Here is an 18079-nt window from a genome sequence, read left to right on the forward strand (position 1 = left end):
TTGCGACTGTGTTCATCGCTGCATACATAGCTATATGACATGGAATTTAGTTTCTTGCATTTTCCGTAAATCAACTCGGGAAATTAAACTACGCTACTCATTTGTATAGTTTCCAGGCTAAGTCGGCTGCAGTGATCCATCACAATATACTTAGCACGGACCGACCTGTCCACACAATGCCGGGTACACCCGCGGACCAACCAAAATTGGTCCAAGTTGTCAGGGGGTGCATGTGGCCAACAAAGTTTGGGCCGGACCAATTTTGGATGCCAAAAATGGTCCGGCCAGACTAAACTTGGTCAACCAAATTTGGTATCCAAAATCGGTCCGGCCGGACCGATTTTACCCGGACCGATATTTCCGTGACAGTACGTGATGCTAGTCTAGCGCCGCCCGCCCCTTCGCAAAAAGTATGTGAAGGGGCGGGCGGCGCCAGACTAACGTGATGCATGGTTGAAATGGCGACGGACTGTTCAGTGTTCAGTGGTTGGTTGAGACATATTACAAGGTAGCAACTGCTAAACTTAAGTGGTCTTGTGTTATACATGTGTTAGGTTAGCACAAACTGTGACAATGTTGATCTATAGCTATTCTATGATTCACCTGATGAATGATTTGTTATATGTTGTGGGCACGTGATGCAAGCCAAGTCTGAAGTTATTGACCAAGGGGTAATAATGTATAGCTGGAAAGAAGTATTGCCAACTAAGGGACTCGAGTGTGGAGGGCTTCCGTGTGCTAGAAATTGAAGTTGGCTGTCAGTATGCTGAAGATTTGTAGTTAGTTTTACAATAGGTTTATAATTTCTATAAGCTGCATAACAGCATGCAGTGTGTAAATTTTAGCTAATTAGATGCACAAACAGCACCTTTTAATGTTACTGCCTAAGGACACGTTTTGTGTATGCATCATTTTCGTTCAAACATGGTCTCAGTAGGGGTAGCACCCAGGTCTTCCCCTTAAGACATTCCACTTTAAATCCGAACCCCCTTCAAAAAAATCCTGGCTACGCCCCTGATCATGCACGGGAAATGCAGAACATGCATATCCAGTAACTACAAAAATTGATACGTTCGGTTTCTGGAAACCGGTCACGTTCAAATCGAGATACTCTAATAGAGCAGTCAACAGACACCTTAATAAAGCAGTCACATGCAGTATTTAGAGCAGCAGTGTAGCAAGCTATGTAGCTATAAATAAAGATTTTTATGTACTTTATCAGTGATATTTAGTGGAGGGCAGTTATTCTCAGCAGGCACTACCTTTTTTTGGTCTTCACCTATATGCTCTTGATCAGAAACCAGTCACCAAAAATCCTCGAGCCACCTATGTAGGCTATAGATATTCAGTGTTAAGAATCAGTGGCCAACTAGTATACATGCATGCAGACCTTTTGTCACTCATCACCTGACCCGCAGGAGATGACACTTGATAGTTAATATGCCTATGCAACTACATATGCAACAATACTATATAGTTCACTGTTGATGATGAAAATCTCAAACTATAAGCAGTGTACATGTGGTGAATGTATTTGGTTATGTGCATCACGTCAGGTATAATAGGGATCTATAGATTAGCATTTTACCACCAGAAATTGTTAACCATGCAACCTTGTTCACCTTTCTTTTTGGCAACAGCGATATGACACTTGTTTATGTGATTTGAAATCTTTGATTTTAGTTGGACTTTAATGGTTGAAATTCATACATGCATGTGATTGCTGATTTGTGAGGGAATTTCTGAAGGACAATGCATATGATTTAATGCATGTGCAGTGGAACCTGTCTTAGCGGCCACCTGTATAGAAAGGCAACCTCTTTAAAAGGCAAGAAATCTTGGCCCAAAGGTGACCAGCTTAGACAGTTTCTACTGTATAATCATAGCACTCTTTCCTGTAGTTACTGTTCAGTTGTATAGGTTTTTGTAACTGCATGATTTTCAATCATTATGTAAGGCCGGGAAGACTTTTGATTTGTGAATTATGCACTACTTAGAAACTTTCTCACAGATCCCTAGTGGGACAGTATATTCACAGAACAACATGCAGTATGCATGAGCTTGATTTCTTCACTATTCAACATCCAAAACGTACATGCATATCTTTGATGAACTGCAGTGGCTACAATATAAATGCCTCCAGCATGCATGGAGTTCCATTCTTCTTCACTGTCTGAGATGTTGATTCGTGTGTGCTATAGTATGTTTGCATTGAGCTGAATCCTCAAAAACATTTAATAACTCATGAATGCAATTACACACGATCTTGAAATTTGGCTCATTTGTAGTACTGCTTGACCCGCTAAAAATATTTCAAAATCTTGTTGTTCAAATGTTTGACATAATATTCACAGCCAATCAAAATTTTCACAATACATTTCATATGGAGAAGCCATATAAGTACAGTATCCATTAGAGCCCTTTCCTGAACTTTTAATGGAGCCAAACCGTATGTGTCTATTGTTGTCACCTTTGCTGTTACCAATAATCATCTGGTTGGCAGAAATGCTACCTCTGTTGAGAAAAATCCACTTTTAATTTTTAGCTGTTTTTCAGGGTTCAGCTCAACATGAACATACTATAGCATGTTAAAACCTTTTGTGTTCACATCATTTTTGTAAGAAGCTTTACACTGTACGTGCTTGACATGCACAAGAGAATTAATTGCAAAAACAATGCTGCTCCTACAATTGTACATGATATCTGTGAAAACGAAGTGACTTTGTTAACTTTTTAGTAGTTAATGAGGTGAGCATTCAGAGTTGATATAGCTAGCTAGGTGCATGTCTGCATGGTGACCATTGCATGATTCATTTTGTTAGCAACCAAGCTGAAAAGTTACTGGTATGTAACTCAAGACTGCACCTATTCGACTGTATATACATTCACAGTTATGGTTACTATGGTTACTAAGAGTTTACTAGTGATATAAACTGTGGGAGATAAAGTCAAATATTATGCAGCTATAAAGATGCCTGTGCATTATTTTGTGGAAAATAACTCCATGGCATGGACCAATCCAAATAACGATCTTTAAGAGGATCCAAGGAACTATGAATAATGACTGTAAGCAAGCAATAGCTTATTCTTCTAACACACAATTAATGCATTTAATTGTGGGTTATATTTAACAGATCGATGGGCCTGCTGTTGGAGCTACAAGACACATGCTTACTAATGTATGTACATATGCAAATTTATATACTTTCACAGTTTCTAAATATTGCACATACATACAGCAAAGTCAAAGCTAGCACTAAATACGTACACGTAGTTGTCTAAAAACTTTAATTGTACAACATAAATTTAGATAAAATTATGGAGGTAGTGACACAGAATACAACACTACTGAACAAGGCAAGCTTGTATTGAATATGTCAAGATACAATAACATCGATAATTACGATGCGTATGCATCACACTGATGGACACAAACATGTGTAACCCATGGCATGGGTACGAGCTGGCTGCACTGGTCAATTTTGTAGCTAAACAATTACAATTCAAATCATCAGTTCAGATTTGCTAGATACTGACAAAAGTACAACAACCCCAGTTAAAGTTAATGATTGTGGCAGTTGTTCATTTTAGGCACACACGATTGATTGTACACATGAGTGATTGTATTACACCATGTACAATTTGTGCACCCAAACTCTCTATTAGAACATACATTTATTCAATTATGAATACACACTGTACTTGTGTAAAATACAAATGTCATAATTTAGAGTAATATTTAGCAACTCCCATGGTCATTGCTTTAACAGTATCATGATAAAGATCTTCCTTCATCTTGGAGAGAACACTACGATCATATGGTTCCTCTTGCCAGGACACAATGTCATTAGCTAATTCTACTGCACGTTGTAACAGTCGGTCTACCTCACAGCAGTCCTGAATAATGCCCACCTTCTTGGCCTCTTCAGCTGTATACCTTTTACCATAGAGACCACAGTTTATGTACTGGTCAGAAGGTAACTTGGCTCTATAGTGAAGATGTGAAAATAAACACACACACACACAACACACACCCACATGCATGCACACACATATCTATGCTATTAAACCATATGACAAATATTTTTAGCTATCCATGTGTGCTCCAGGCCCAGAATAGACACAAATTAGATGCCTATGCAATAATATTACGAGGGTTAAGTATACATGCGGTAATTGTATTTCAGGCGCTTGATTAGGCGATATTGGCAATTTATTGAATATTGCCAAACCCTATAATGTACTGATAATAATCACTGCGGGGAATCGGTATGGGATTGGTATTTTGCAGTATCAATGGAACACTAGTTATTTTCATCCTTAAACCTGTACCCTTGCCTTTGTTGCAATTGTTAAACAATAACTAAATCAAAAATAGTTTTTGTAGCAGATTAAAAATTATTGTTAACAATAACAAATAATACTTCAATCCAACACAACAATTAATAAAAAAACAAGAATTCTACAAAAAATTTTGTAACATTAGGACAATGAATTTATAACAATGCACTTTTGACTCATTTATAACAGAATACCATTTGACCACCATTCGATGCTCAAAACGATATTGAAAGCTTTATTTTCAAAATCTATTGTTGCACCACTGAAGGCGCAGCATTTAACCAAGTACTGTAAATAGAATTGCAATGATACATATTTGGCTGTATCATATATCACGTGATACAGGTGTTTGATAAGAACCCCTCTTTCTTTCCAGAACACTAAACAATCATTCAGATGTACAAACCTAGTATCTAAAAAGTACAATAATTCGATTCATGAGAATGACAGTCATTAAAATGTAGCACATTTCTAATGAACATACACATACATCTGTTATACATCATGTTACATAGACCTTGACTTATATCACCGATACACAATACACTGTTCCCTCCATTATCTGAACTCATTGGGTCCCAGCTGAGTACAGATAATCAAACGTTCAGCCCATTTATTTACATACAGACCTCCATTCAAATACTCTAATAGAATGTACGCATTTGTCAAAATACTCTAATAGAGCAGTCATTTCCACAGTGTGGATAGCAGAATGTTCGGATAATCAATAGCCAGATAATAGAGGGAGACAACTGTATATTGATATATCAGTGGTAATAGTGTATTTCAAATACTTGCATATGAAATGTGCATAGCAAAATGCTTACAACTGTCGGTAGTCAGCCATATAATAAGCTACAGCCGTCTCAATGGCTAAGCTAGAATGGGATATATTCACTAGGATAGTTGTCATGGTCACAAGCATTAAAAATCATAGCTAATTTATTAAAACTGTGTTTATTAAATCTATATTTATTTTCAACTTTATGGCAATGATATTCATTGTACATAGAAAACTATTTGTACCATTCTGTTGTACAATTGAAACTTGCCTTCACATATGGCTGACTAGCAACAGTCACTAAGCATTTTTTTGTAACAGACGTTGGTGACGCATTATAACCCTATTACAATATGAGGTACACAGCCAAGCATTGTGTCAGGTGCTTGTCAAAAAGATAGGAAAGCAAAGCATTACAATGTTGTACTGAGATGGTTTATCAAGAGCTATGAGACACAATTGTCATGGATATATATAACCCAGTCTGGGAAAACCAGTCTTATCGCCCACATCAGCAGATTCAATTTTTCACCAAGGACACAAAGCTACATGAATAAACTATCCAATTTCACTATCAAAATCAACTAGACTTGAGTGGTCTGCTTTTGCTGGCTGCTTTTCCCAAGCCCAGTGACAATCCGTACGTGCGATGTGGGGTCTTAGTGGAACTCTGGTCAGCCTGGGGATGGCTGTGTGTGGCTGTACAGCTCCGTGGTATTCAATAAAGACCTGTACTGTAAATTTCCTTTCATTTTAGCCAGTTCTGATACCTGAATGGCCCATAAATTGGCCTAATTCATCCCTACGCCTTCCTTTTCAATTTTTAAACAACCACTTGTCCTCTTTCCGGGCCCCCGCCTTCCTCCCCTTTTGCAGCTCGCCTGATACAATAAACCAGTTTAAAACTATCTAAAATGGCAGGAAACTTAGCTGTTGGCTACTTGCACAGTGGATGCTGTGGAAGGTAAGGAATTGGTATAAAACGTGTGAAAATTTGGTACATGAACCATTGGTGAGCTACAACACACTAAATACTTAAAACTAGAGGTGTGCCTATATACCGATACATGTCGCATCGGTGGCTGATATAGAAATTTTTACTATATTGGTGGGAGCTGATATTGCTGCTAAAAACCGATACGATACACCAATATTAAACTTAACTATCTTGAGGACACTGTCCAATGATCAAGCCACATTATAAACCCTAATATTAAGCTAACAAGGGTGGGGAAACAGTAGTTATCTTCCTTGTCTAAAAGTGGTATGCTACACAAAGCCATCTAAGTACGTGCATAATCACTGTTTTGTTGTCACGAAGCTCACCAATCATACAACAAACACTCATAGTGGTGACCCTGGGGAAACAGCAATAAGATGAACCAAGAGCACAGCATAAAACAACCAGCCATCTCTGCAAGCCATTAAAATGCAGAGTAATCCAGGACATTGGAAACAGTGGAAATTGAAAACTGAAACTGAAAAACTAAAATTGGTCAAAACTTCATATTAACAGGTACCTCTTAACAAAGACCACCTCTATAATAAGACCACCTCTAAAATAAGACCACCTCATTACAGTAGTTATGTCAAGTAGGTCCAAAAATATGGCTAAGGTGTACTCATAATGTAATAAAGTATCAATCAATCAGACAGTACTCAAAAGTTAAAATGACAGCTCCAGGGTTGTACATAAGGATATACTATCTTACCATGCCAAGACCTAAAGTCCATGGTCACGTCACAAATGAAAAAGGAGCAATTGCATGCATAATTTACTCCGCTGATACTGGATTTGATAATGGATTTCTCATGAATTGTGCATGATTTAGGAGTTGCATAGTTACAAAATCAACATTAATGATTCTTGACTTTGTGTCTTGATAATTGTTAGGCATATGTAATAAGCATCTTCGAAGATTTAAAAACCTGAGATGACATCAGTAATTACTGAGGCGTAGGTAATTATTGACATCACCTCAGAGTTGCATAGTTAAATTAATGATCTTGGACTTTGTGTCTTGGTAATAGTTAGACACTCGTGATAGGCATCTTCGACGTAGTTAGTTGTATTCTTGGCCACTCCAGATATCAGCTCTTTAAGTTACCAGTTACTTTTCTGAGCTGTTTTGGGTTCCAGGTACTGGTAGTTTCTTGGACGCACCTTTTTTTACAGCGAAGGTGTTTTTGGGATGGATATCACTCACTTTTGTCAGTGATATACTCTACAAATTGGTAAAAAATAACTTTTAGATGATCTTTGAAAATGAGCAATTAAAATTAATGCAGAGTATTATCTTGGAGAGTCAAAGATACACCTGTCATCTTGTCTGACAGTGTTATAAAAAGCCATACATACTAATGACTGTTTCATAACACCGTAAATTCAGAAGTATGACTTTACAGTGTAGTATGACTGTTCTATTAGAGTAAATCTATCTTTACTGCATGTGACAATTACTGTTAGAATATCCCATATCTGTGCATGGTAAATGCTTCTTATGCTCAAAAGTAAACTTCCAAGTGCCTAATTAGTTCACAGTATATACACAGCCACATATTATCAAGAGTCCTTAATAAGAGTACATTACGGACTCTTAATTGTTATTATCATAATATTATAACCATTTTTTGTACTGTGTTCACAGCTTCAGGATTGGAGCAGCAGAGAAAGGGCTGGGACACTCAATCATCAAGACTTGGGGAGATGGAATAGTATTGCCATGGACAATGCTGGCACTAACTCCTTAAGGGTGTCACAGTGCAGTATAGCAACCAGTATATAACCTTTTAACTGAATTTTTATACTTGATGAAGCAATTAAAACTAAAAAGTTGTAGTATTTACAGTTTCCTCAGGGAGCATACTCCCCACCTGTTCAGCAGAATAATAGCATGAGCCTTACTACCACTTTCACCTTTACTCTGCAGGCCTCCGGATGTATCGGCAACAAAATATACAATAGCTGTAGGTAATGCTAGTTAATACCTCTAGGCAGAGCTATAGGGGTGGGCATTTTACTCTACCATCACAGTACTGTCAGTAGTTCTCGCAGTTCTTTGCCCAGCCATCATCAACTGCTGTCAAAACATTAGTCTTCTCCCCCAGACCCTTCCTCAAGCACGCTTATCACACAAAAATAACTTCAGGGCCACCCACAGGGGGAGAGGCAACTGGGGAAATTTTCCCCGGACCCCAGCCTGAAAGGGGTCCCAGGAGGCCTCATGAAGGGCCCCTTGAATACTGTTTAAAAGATCAATATACTCTAATAGAGCAGTCAGATCTAAATACTCTAATAGAGCAGTCACAGTATTCTTCAGAGAAGCAGTGTAGCAAGCTTATAAATAAGGAGATATGGTTGGTGAGGGGTAGCTACTGTCATTGTCAGCATGTAATTACTTTTTTTAATCTTCAATTTACAGTTTGAGTGATAATTCTTGACAGCTAATACTATATTAAAGTACACATACCGTATTGTTGAACCATGGCATATACCAGAATCCAGCTTGACAACTATCACGTGATCTATTTAGGGAAAATCTCTTGGAAAGTCCCTGATCACCTCAAGTGGACACACGTGATACGCGGTTTTTAATCGAATGTTTAAGAAAATTGCAGTCCATGTCTTTGAGAAACTCGCCCCTCGTGAGAAACCACAGTGCTTGAGCAACGCTTAAAGAAAGAAGTAAGAGTCTAGAACACTGAGGTACTCAATGATTATATGCTGGTGTTGGAGGCTAACGAAATGAGGAGTGAAGTTCGCCCCAGTGTGTAAAGTGCCACATTGCCCGCAATCGCCACACACTGATTAACTGTGAGGGTTTTTGGCTCAGTTTTTGGACCTGTGCAGAGCTGAAAATTTCTAATGCTACTTAGCAGCAAATGCTGGTATTACCTCATGGCGAGATTCAGTGTCAACAAGGTGTACGGACCAACTACCACCTGCCACTTACATCGGCAAAAGTCCAGGAACTTTGGCTGCAGGTTGAAGAAGTAACTAGCGAATGTAACATGTGTAATGTTTGTATGTACTTATTCACACTGCATACTGGTCTAAATGGCTGAAATGATATACAGTGAAACCTGACTAGTCAGGTCTCTGTGTAGTCTTTTAAATCCAAAAATGTGTTGTTTGTGTAAAAGTGACAGATTTTTTTAGGTGTAATAGCTATATGTATTTAATGCCCACCTTTCAGTTTTTACAGGTTATCTGGTCATAGCGTGCGGTTCACCCACTAGCAGTAGCAGTTGGATATGGTCATGGTACATGACATAACTTGTGACCAGGCAGAAACTGAGTGTGATGAATTTCAGGTCAGTTAATATATGGAGGAATTGTACCATCTATTGTGTTCTTTTTGTAGTTCTCAGTTGTCAAGTATACATGGACTGTAGTGACATATCAAGGGTGTTGTGAATTTCCAGGTCAGTCTACATACCAAGGAATGTAGTTGTTTATTATCTCAGGTATGTTTTCTGAATTTCCAGGATCAGGCGTATATACTGTTGTGGTGCGACCAAACTTTAATACCCTGGTCAGTTTACATGTGGTGCATAGTGATATTTTCCAGTACCCAGATTTTAGGCATATTGTATTTAATACCCACTTGTTGGTTTTCTTAGGCCATCTGGTTGTAGCAGTTGGATGTGGTCTTGCATAACTTGGAACCATACAGGAACTCAGATGAAAAAGAGTTTTGTAAATTCAGGTTAGTTAACATACAGAGGAATTGTGTTATTGCAATTCTCCCTCATCTGGACACCTATTATCCAGACACCTCTATTATCCAGACACCTCTATTATCCAATAAACCTCTATTTGGGCACCTCCATTGTCTGCACAGCCTAAATTAGTCATTTGGCTTCTAGTTTATTGACCATAATGAAGTTTGCAATTGAAAGCTGTTTGGTGGCTTGTTTATTCTGCTAATGATAACTACCGCTTGGTTGCTAGGTGATAATGTATTTTTTACAGCTGGGGGGGGGGGGGGGGGGGGGACCATGAATGTTCTGTAGTGACTTCAATTCTGCAGCACAGCACAACTGATAACAATAACATTACTTCGTTTTAGTACAGTTTAGGACATTTCTGATACAGTAGTATGAACTGGACTGGCTGGATAAGAGAGGTTCCATTGTACTCAGATTGTAGGTGCATTGTATTTGATCCCTGCTTGTCACTCTGCAGTTAAGCCAGGAGGATCCACCAGCCTGGCATGTTAGTTTTTTGTACGTTCTCTTTTTACTTCAGTGCCTGCTTGTTGGGGGACTGGTCTCTTGTGTCGTCAGATATCAAGCAAGTTCATTTGGTGCTGGAGGTTACCGAAAGTAATTAGATCAAGGATCAGATCAACATCGACACACACTGATTCACCATGTCGATGCAATGGGTATTTTAGACGTATGTGTAAGCAGTGCCAATTCACCAAGACCGGTCAGGTGAAACTTCTAGTAGCTCAAATTCCAGTATTATCTCGTGGCAGGATTGTTGACAAGGTGTACGGACCAAATACCAAATAACCGTGGTTCTGTTACCGTTTGTGATCTCAGATGTTTCCGGATTAAACTGTTGTGGTGGGACCAAAGTAATATCGAGGTCAACAATGAGATTCATCCTGCCTGATAAGATCTTAGCATTATTGTTTATGATCTCTTGATTTTCCAGGATGAGGCATACAGTTGTGATGGGAATAAACTAATTCATAGGTTACTACGTCACTATCGCATTTTATAGTCAGAATTTTATTGTTAATATCACAAACATTTAATGTGATATATTTTGTTATGTAACATGTATGTTAAGTGACATGCATGATGAAAGCCACAATGGGAGTGGTTAGGGTGGGTAATGCTATGTAGCTAACAAGCTGGTTTGAGCTCTACCAGAAGCTTGGCAAGCGAGTTGACAAGTCACAAATGTTAAGCAAGTTTAATACACCATGTGTGGTGTGGCACAAGAAATATGCTTGAAACACCTTCTCTATAGTGACTGTACGTTCTTCACGCTTTCACACCTTATTTATAAGACATCTGCCAATTATCAACGCTTGAATGAGGCGTGATATTAAATGGAATCTAAAAGATTTCTGCTTAAAACTCCTTCCCTAGGGAACTTATGGTTCTGCACGCTTTCACAACTTGTTTATCAGAAAATAGGGCTTGTGTACACATTGTGTATTTAAAAGTAAATGTAGAGATTAGAGGTTTGATTGAAGAAAATACGCGAATGGACAAACCAGAATTAGATAATGTCAGTGCTATACGGACTGTATAAACACGACTATGTTGACTAGTATAACGTGACGGTAAGTGTACATAAGGTAGAGAAATAAAGTGAAATATGTCTATTTTTATATTTTAGCGAGGTCGCAAGACAATGATGATGACGACTCCTAAAGATATTTTTACACATAATGCAATAAAAATCCATTGAGAGATGTTGCATAATCCAGGGCTAATATTGCAAAACCGTCCCTACACGTAAATAACTCACAATAGTGGCCGCGTGTGTTTTAATTGGGCATGCGCTTCGTAGTTTCTTGGCCGCGCGACTCACTACCGTGAGTCTTGATAAAGTTGAACATGGCATATGCGGTTCCTCAAATATAAATAGCTACACTTAGTTATATCGGTATATTGGATTGGTATCGTATCGATTTCAAAATGATTAATCTCATATTGAATCAGTATAAGAACGGTTTAGTTTTCTTATAACGGTTCACCTCTACTTAAAACCGGCATTTCTCAATACTTTTGAATAGGCAATAAGACCCCTTTTCCCAGACTGGGTCACATATATACTATCCATCCTTTAATTAAAAGTACGCAAAAAAAATTGGAATTTTCAATTAGAGTAGGGACCATAGCACATCAATAAAAAGTACTGAAACAAGCTGGAGTAGTGCACGATATAGATCACAGTAAAACAATAAGAAGTGTTATATCCCTACTGTGCTCAAGATACCATAACGGAAATGCACAGTAGGGATATAACACTTCTTATTGATCTATATCGTGCACTACTCCAGCTTGTTTCAGTACGTTTTATCGATGTGCTATGGTCCCTACTATAGAAAATTCCAACTTTTTTGTGTACTTGTTTGTTAACTTTTTTGTAAATAATTACTATGACCATGCCCCAGTTATATCAACTATCATCTGAAAAGTGAAGTATCCATTACGCTTCATTGTCAGCTATGTTCAACCTGTTACACAGCAGTATGAATCAAGAACTGTTCAAAAAACACCTCTGCAATCAAAATAGCCACTATGAAAAATACGGACAATTTCCATTACGAAAGGAAGCTATCATGTGCTACTGCCAAATCGACACTTTTCGCTGTCAGCAAAGATGAATGGGACACAAAGGAGGATACTGGTAAGTCCATGAAGAATGCATTGTTTGTACTGTGGCATGTCAAAAGGCACCTCTTGGGAAGCAACGTCAAAGTGAAAAAATCAAGTCCATAGCCGTCGAGTCATGCTTGTCTGAAGGAATCAGTCAGTCAGTCAGTTACTCAGTCAGTCAGTAGAAAATTCCATTAAACAATATATTTTAAAATTCTGTAGCACTTGTTGAAAGCATTTTGGGTCGATCTGAAGGCTTGTTTGGGCTTAGTTTTGCATAACCAATACTGCGTCACCGTCGTCTGGGAAAATGGAGGCTGGTTTTTGGGTGATGTTTTTACATGAGCCACACCTACTCCTTTGTGGTCCCTACTATACAGTACTATCATACTGTATGATTTGGATGTTAAATTAATCTTTGAGATCACATGATGTGTCACCAACTTCCTCTGGTGTATATGAAGAGGCAAGCTGAAGCAGGTCAATCCCACCTGATGGCATATTTTTTTGAACACCTTTTAGCTGCATATTTTCTTAAGAAGGTGCAGCATTAGAGAATTGACTTTTCTATTAGAATTGAAGTTTTTAGCAAACTAGTTTCAGTAGAGGCTTTTAAAGTAACTATCTCAGCTATGTTTAGGACTTGATTTAGCCACTAAATGAGGTGGTCTTATTAATGAGGTCATGAAGTACACCTTAGCTATGTTTGGGACCTACTTGACATGGTCACTATAATGAGGTGGTCTTATTAACGAGGTCATGAAGTACACCTTAGCTATGTTTGGGACCTACTTGACATGGTCACTATAATGAGGTGGTCTTATTAATGAGGTCATGAAGTACACCTTAGCTATGTTTGGGACCTACTTGACATGGTCACTATAATGAGGTGGTCTTATTAACGAGGTCATGAAGTGCACCTTAGCTATGTTTGGGACCTACTTGACATGGTCACTATAATGAGGTGGTCTTATTAATGAGGTCATGAAGTACACCTTAGCTATGTTTGGGACCTACTTGACATGGTCACTATAATGAGGTGGTCTTATTAATGAGGTCATGAAGTACACCTTAGCTATGTTTGGGACCTACTTGACATGGTCACTATAATGAGGTGGTCTTATTAACGAGGTCATGAAGTACACCTTAGCTATGTTTGGGACCTACTTGACATGGTCACTATAATGAGGTGGTCTTATTAATGAGGTCATGAAATACACCTCAGCTATGTTTGGGACCTAGTAATGTTAATTATGTATGTACAATATTTCCATACTTACCATTAAATGCCACAGATGTAGCCATTCAAGGGCACAAACTGATTGAGGGTGGCATTTATAGCATAAAACTATTTGGTATATTTCAGTAAAAATGGTGTTAAAAGAAGACTGTATTTGTACTTACCGTATTTGACCGGTTAATAGCCGTGGCTTGTATAATAGCCGCCCCCGGATAGTAGCCACTTTACAGCCTAGAATTATTGTAATAAGAGCCGCCCTCGGATAAGAGCCACGGCTTGTATCTGAACATACTGTTACAATTGTTGATAAGACACATTTGAAGCAGAAACCTGGCAAAGGATTTTAAGCCAGGAAATAGCATTTTTGAGAGAAGCTAGAATGAACGACAGTATTAACAATTGATTAAACAACTCATTAAACAAGGTCAGTCACTCATGATTCCATGTTAACGCCACAGGCTGCTACCACACAAGTCCATAGTAGCCACCCTTGAATAGTAGCTGCTTCGGATAGTAGCTGCAGGGTTTTGCTTGCTGAAAGTTATAGTAACCACGGCTATTAACTGGTCAATTATGGTAATTACTTCACAATCAATAGCCCTAGTATGTTTCACCATGATGTTAGGGAACAGCAAGTGAAAGATTAGCCTCACATGATACAGAATAATTGTTGATCTTTTCCATAATGAAATAATACTGTAGGATAGTCTGCTTCGCCTTAGAGATAAGTAGACAACAATCAAAGACTACTAATTCAAATAACAGCAGCAGTGTTTAATCAAGAGAGGCATTTATGCCCTATCTTAAGAGCACAGTACAATCACTAATCAAATGTGGCGACTATTACAGGTGCATTGTTTATCCAAGAAAATACAGTAATTAATAATAGTATTCCTTCAGGTCCAGACTCTACGAGTGTAAGGCATAGAAAAAGTAGGAAACAAGAGAGGTTGCCTATATACCTGCCGATAAACAATTGGACATTTAATCCCTAATTCAGTCTATACCCACGACTGAATTAGAGAATAAATGTCCACTAGTATATCTGCAGGTGTAGGCGACCTCACTTGTTATCCTGCTTTTTCTATGATCCCTAATCAAACTTAATTTTTTCTTACACCCATCTGTGTAACATCATTATGAGCGGTGAACTAGCTAGTGCATACTGCATCAAAAGAAAAAATGGTGCTAGAGTTAATGTTTTCTCTGAATGTAAGCCCCACCAGTCAACTACTGGCTCAAAAGTGAAGTGACCATTACGCTTTGCCAGCTATGTTAGCCCATTACACAGTGTTACAAGTAGGAGAAGTGCCTCTATTATTAATCCAGTCTGACAGCCCAAGGTGTAGATTCACAGTAGACACATGTGATGGCTTCTCTGCTATGTTTGCAAACAGGAGTCATCCATATTTTCCATGGTGACAGCAAAAAGACATGGGATACAAAGGAGGACAACGGTAAATCCATGATGCATGTATTGCATATACTGTGGTATGTCAAAAGCGCTGAAGCAGTGTAGAACAGTAAAAAAATAGGGCCATAGCTTGGTTGTTTTTGAGTTAAGCTTGTCTGAAGGCATTAGTAAGTCAGTCAGTCACTCAAAAGAAAATTCTATTAAATAAAATGCTTTCTAAAAATTTCATGGCAACCTATTGAAAACATTTTGGATTGCACTGAAGGCACTAACCAGGCACCATGAAAGTATGGTTTTGGGGTAATATCTTTGGCCAGAAAAGCCCAAATCTTCATGATTTTTATTGTATGATACCATACACATAAAATTCCCCACAACTTACTTGGCTAATCCTAAGAAATCCATTGTGAACAACAATTTGAGTTTAATCTCCGGTAGACAAAACCATCCCCTGCCAGTACGCATCACACGATAATCATGTGCAAGGGACAGCATCGCACCCCCAGCAAACGCATGACCTAACAGAACAAAGGGGTTAACATGACACACACTTGGCTTACAATGAAACACTTACCACGAATGGCAGCCACCGTCACCATGGGAAACGTGAGAATACGACGAAGCAATGCTGTTATGGCATGAAGCACTTTTAACACCTCATCTCTTGACATTGTTTCAAACAGTTCTAGTGGTAGACCATTGGAATAAATCTTCCCTTCATTAGTAGTCACTAGAGCTCTAACAGTCTCATCACTGAAACAGAAAAAAACAAATCTAATCCACACATGCCATAGTAGAGCCTACGAAGTTTGATTATCTGAACAGAAGTGACTGTTTTATTAGAGTATTTCATCAACTAGCACAAGGTGTATCAATCCAATGATAGTGAGCAGTAAATTTCACTGATACAGATACTGAAAATTTCCATGTTTACTTGTTCATGGCTTCACTGTATTCATAGATAATAGACACCCCTACCTGGATTGGAAACTTCTAAGCGCCACCTAATCTAACTGCATTTCGCGCCCCTTATACTGTACACAGTACCGGGAGTATACTTTATAAGAACATGTTTTGCTTACTGGTGAGTAGTAAACCTACCGCTATGGAATATAAGGTTTGGCCTATTCATAGTGGGTGTACTGATGTGTATTAGCTAGAAGTTTGACAAACACGACAGGTTGATACGAGAGGCAGGATTTGTGAACTTGACTAAACTGAAGCGAATATACCATGAAACACATACCAGTACAAGTAGCATTAGTTAGTAATAAGCATCAGCCTTAAACTAGACTTGTTCACCCCGCCATTTTCACAAACATGTTCAAATACTTTTTATACGGAAAGCGCCTATACCAGTAGTAGGCCAATCGCCACCCAAGAAACAATCTACTAAACTTACTAGTTAAAACAACCAAGCTGTATCCAGACAGTAAAACAGTATCTTTGAATGAAAAAGAGTGTTTGAAAACTTCAGGCGCAAAACGCGGATAAAACCATAGTTTTGTATGGGCACTATACGTGTGCTTCCAATCCAGGTAGTGGTGTCTATTATCTATGGTGTATTATACAACCTGTATAGTGTTTTATAACAAAGTGAGTGTATTCCAAGTTAGATGTGCATGATTGTTTTGTTTTGCAGTGACTGTTCTATTAGAGTACCTCAAATTTTCATGCAAAGGTGATAGTTGCAGTTACTCATTGTTTAACAGAGTAAATCCTGCACCTTTGTGCTAGTATAACGTTTAATGTGATTCCCTAGGTATTAAGTTTTGCTAGCATAGCATTTATGATAATGACTATAATGATGACAATTGGTACGAGTGGTTAGTAATCAGAAGTTTACCAGATACCGATCGATAACAAAATGGCATCTCCAATTCAATACCAATCTGATCATCGGTAGAATACTACTATACTAAAGGCTCCATATATAAATAAATGTGTCCCTTTTAATTGAAAATTTCACTTATCTCAGCACTTTTGTGATTGATCATGAACTGGTGTTCAAATAATGGAGGCCCCGTTGTATACAAGTCTTGCAAGCTGACCCTTTAACATACAAGGGGGTATTGCGCGTGGCATTTCTACCGTATAACAGGAAATTTGACAGAAGGAAAAGTTGATGAATCCACACTTCAACAACTTTGACAAGTTAAATGTCACAGATCTAAACACGTACCGTTAGAGACACTTACAGACGTTTGATGAATTAAAAGTTGATCAATCTAACTCATTTGTCAAATGTGTCAGCTTTTTCATTCATCATAACTTCCTGTACAGTATTTGGTAAGTCCGGGGAATATGGACCACATTCCATAATTTCTATTGGAATTTCAATAGGCCATTCAGATTACGACATTTCCTCACAGATCCTCCATCCCACTGTGGAGGAACTGCAGGTTATGTAGATTGGTCATCTTGATGAAGATTACGTCCACAGCATCCGGAGGTACAACTCCAGATTCCCCCAAACTTGGCTTGTATTGAAAATGATAAGCCTTTGCATAAAACAACCTGGCCTGGCTGCAGTACTAACAGTACCACCATAAATGAGTGAAATTAACAAAGTATTTGCAAGAACACTTTACCTCTCTATGTCATCAAGGACCTTGTTAAAGGAAGCCACGAATTCTGGAGTAAATCTGTTTTCACCACATTTTAATGTCACGATGGCCGTGTATCCTTCTTTCCTCCACGTAACCAGTTCCTGGCTTCAGTATACGACAACATACGGAGTAGCTGCAGTCACACAAGAATGTGATATACACTAATTCACCTCAAGTTGGCCATGTTGCGAGTTACAATATGGCGCGTACAGCAGTAGTTAGTAGGCTTCCCTTGTCTTCGAGGGGGCGGGCACTTGTCTCGTGCTCAGCAGGGCCCGCGCTTACAAGGTTTATCGCTAAAGCACTCTAATAGAACACGCACACAGAGTCCATTGAGTACTTTGGCA

General features: G+C 38.5%; 1 protein-coding gene and 1 long non-coding RNA gene across 2 annotated transcripts; one reads left to right on the forward strand and one right to left on the reverse strand.

Annotated features, from left to right (window-relative positions):
• Positions 1 to 3658: 3658 nt before the first annotated feature.
• On the reverse strand, positions 3659 to 18038 carry LOC136264209 (uncharacterized). The gene is made up of 5 exons (XM_066058920.1): positions 17903 to 18038; positions 17715 to 17837; positions 15698 to 15876; positions 15506 to 15641; positions 3659 to 3988 (listed from the first exon to the last, which is right to left on the reverse strand). Exons 1-5 carry the CDS (start codon positions 17914 to 17916, stop codon positions 3721 to 3723), a joined length of 720 nt encoding a protein of 239 aa, XP_065914992.1. The 5' UTR covers positions 17917 to 18038; the 3' UTR covers positions 3659 to 3720.
• LOC136264212 (uncharacterized) lies at positions 8966 to 9770 on the forward strand. Its single transcript, XR_010705002.1, has 4 exons — positions 8966 to 9436; positions 9487 to 9547; positions 9611 to 9657; positions 9746 to 9770. It is a non-coding gene; the product is annotated as an uncharacterized lncRNA (long non-coding RNA).
• Positions 18039 to 18079: the final 41 nt, after the last annotated feature.

This window comes from Dysidea avara, chromosome 8, assembly GCF_963678975.1.
Source record: "Dysidea avara chromosome 8, odDysAvar1.4, whole genome shotgun sequence".
Lineage (NCBI taxonomy): Eukaryota > Metazoa > Porifera > Demospongiae > Dictyoceratida > Dysideidae > Dysidea > Dysidea avara.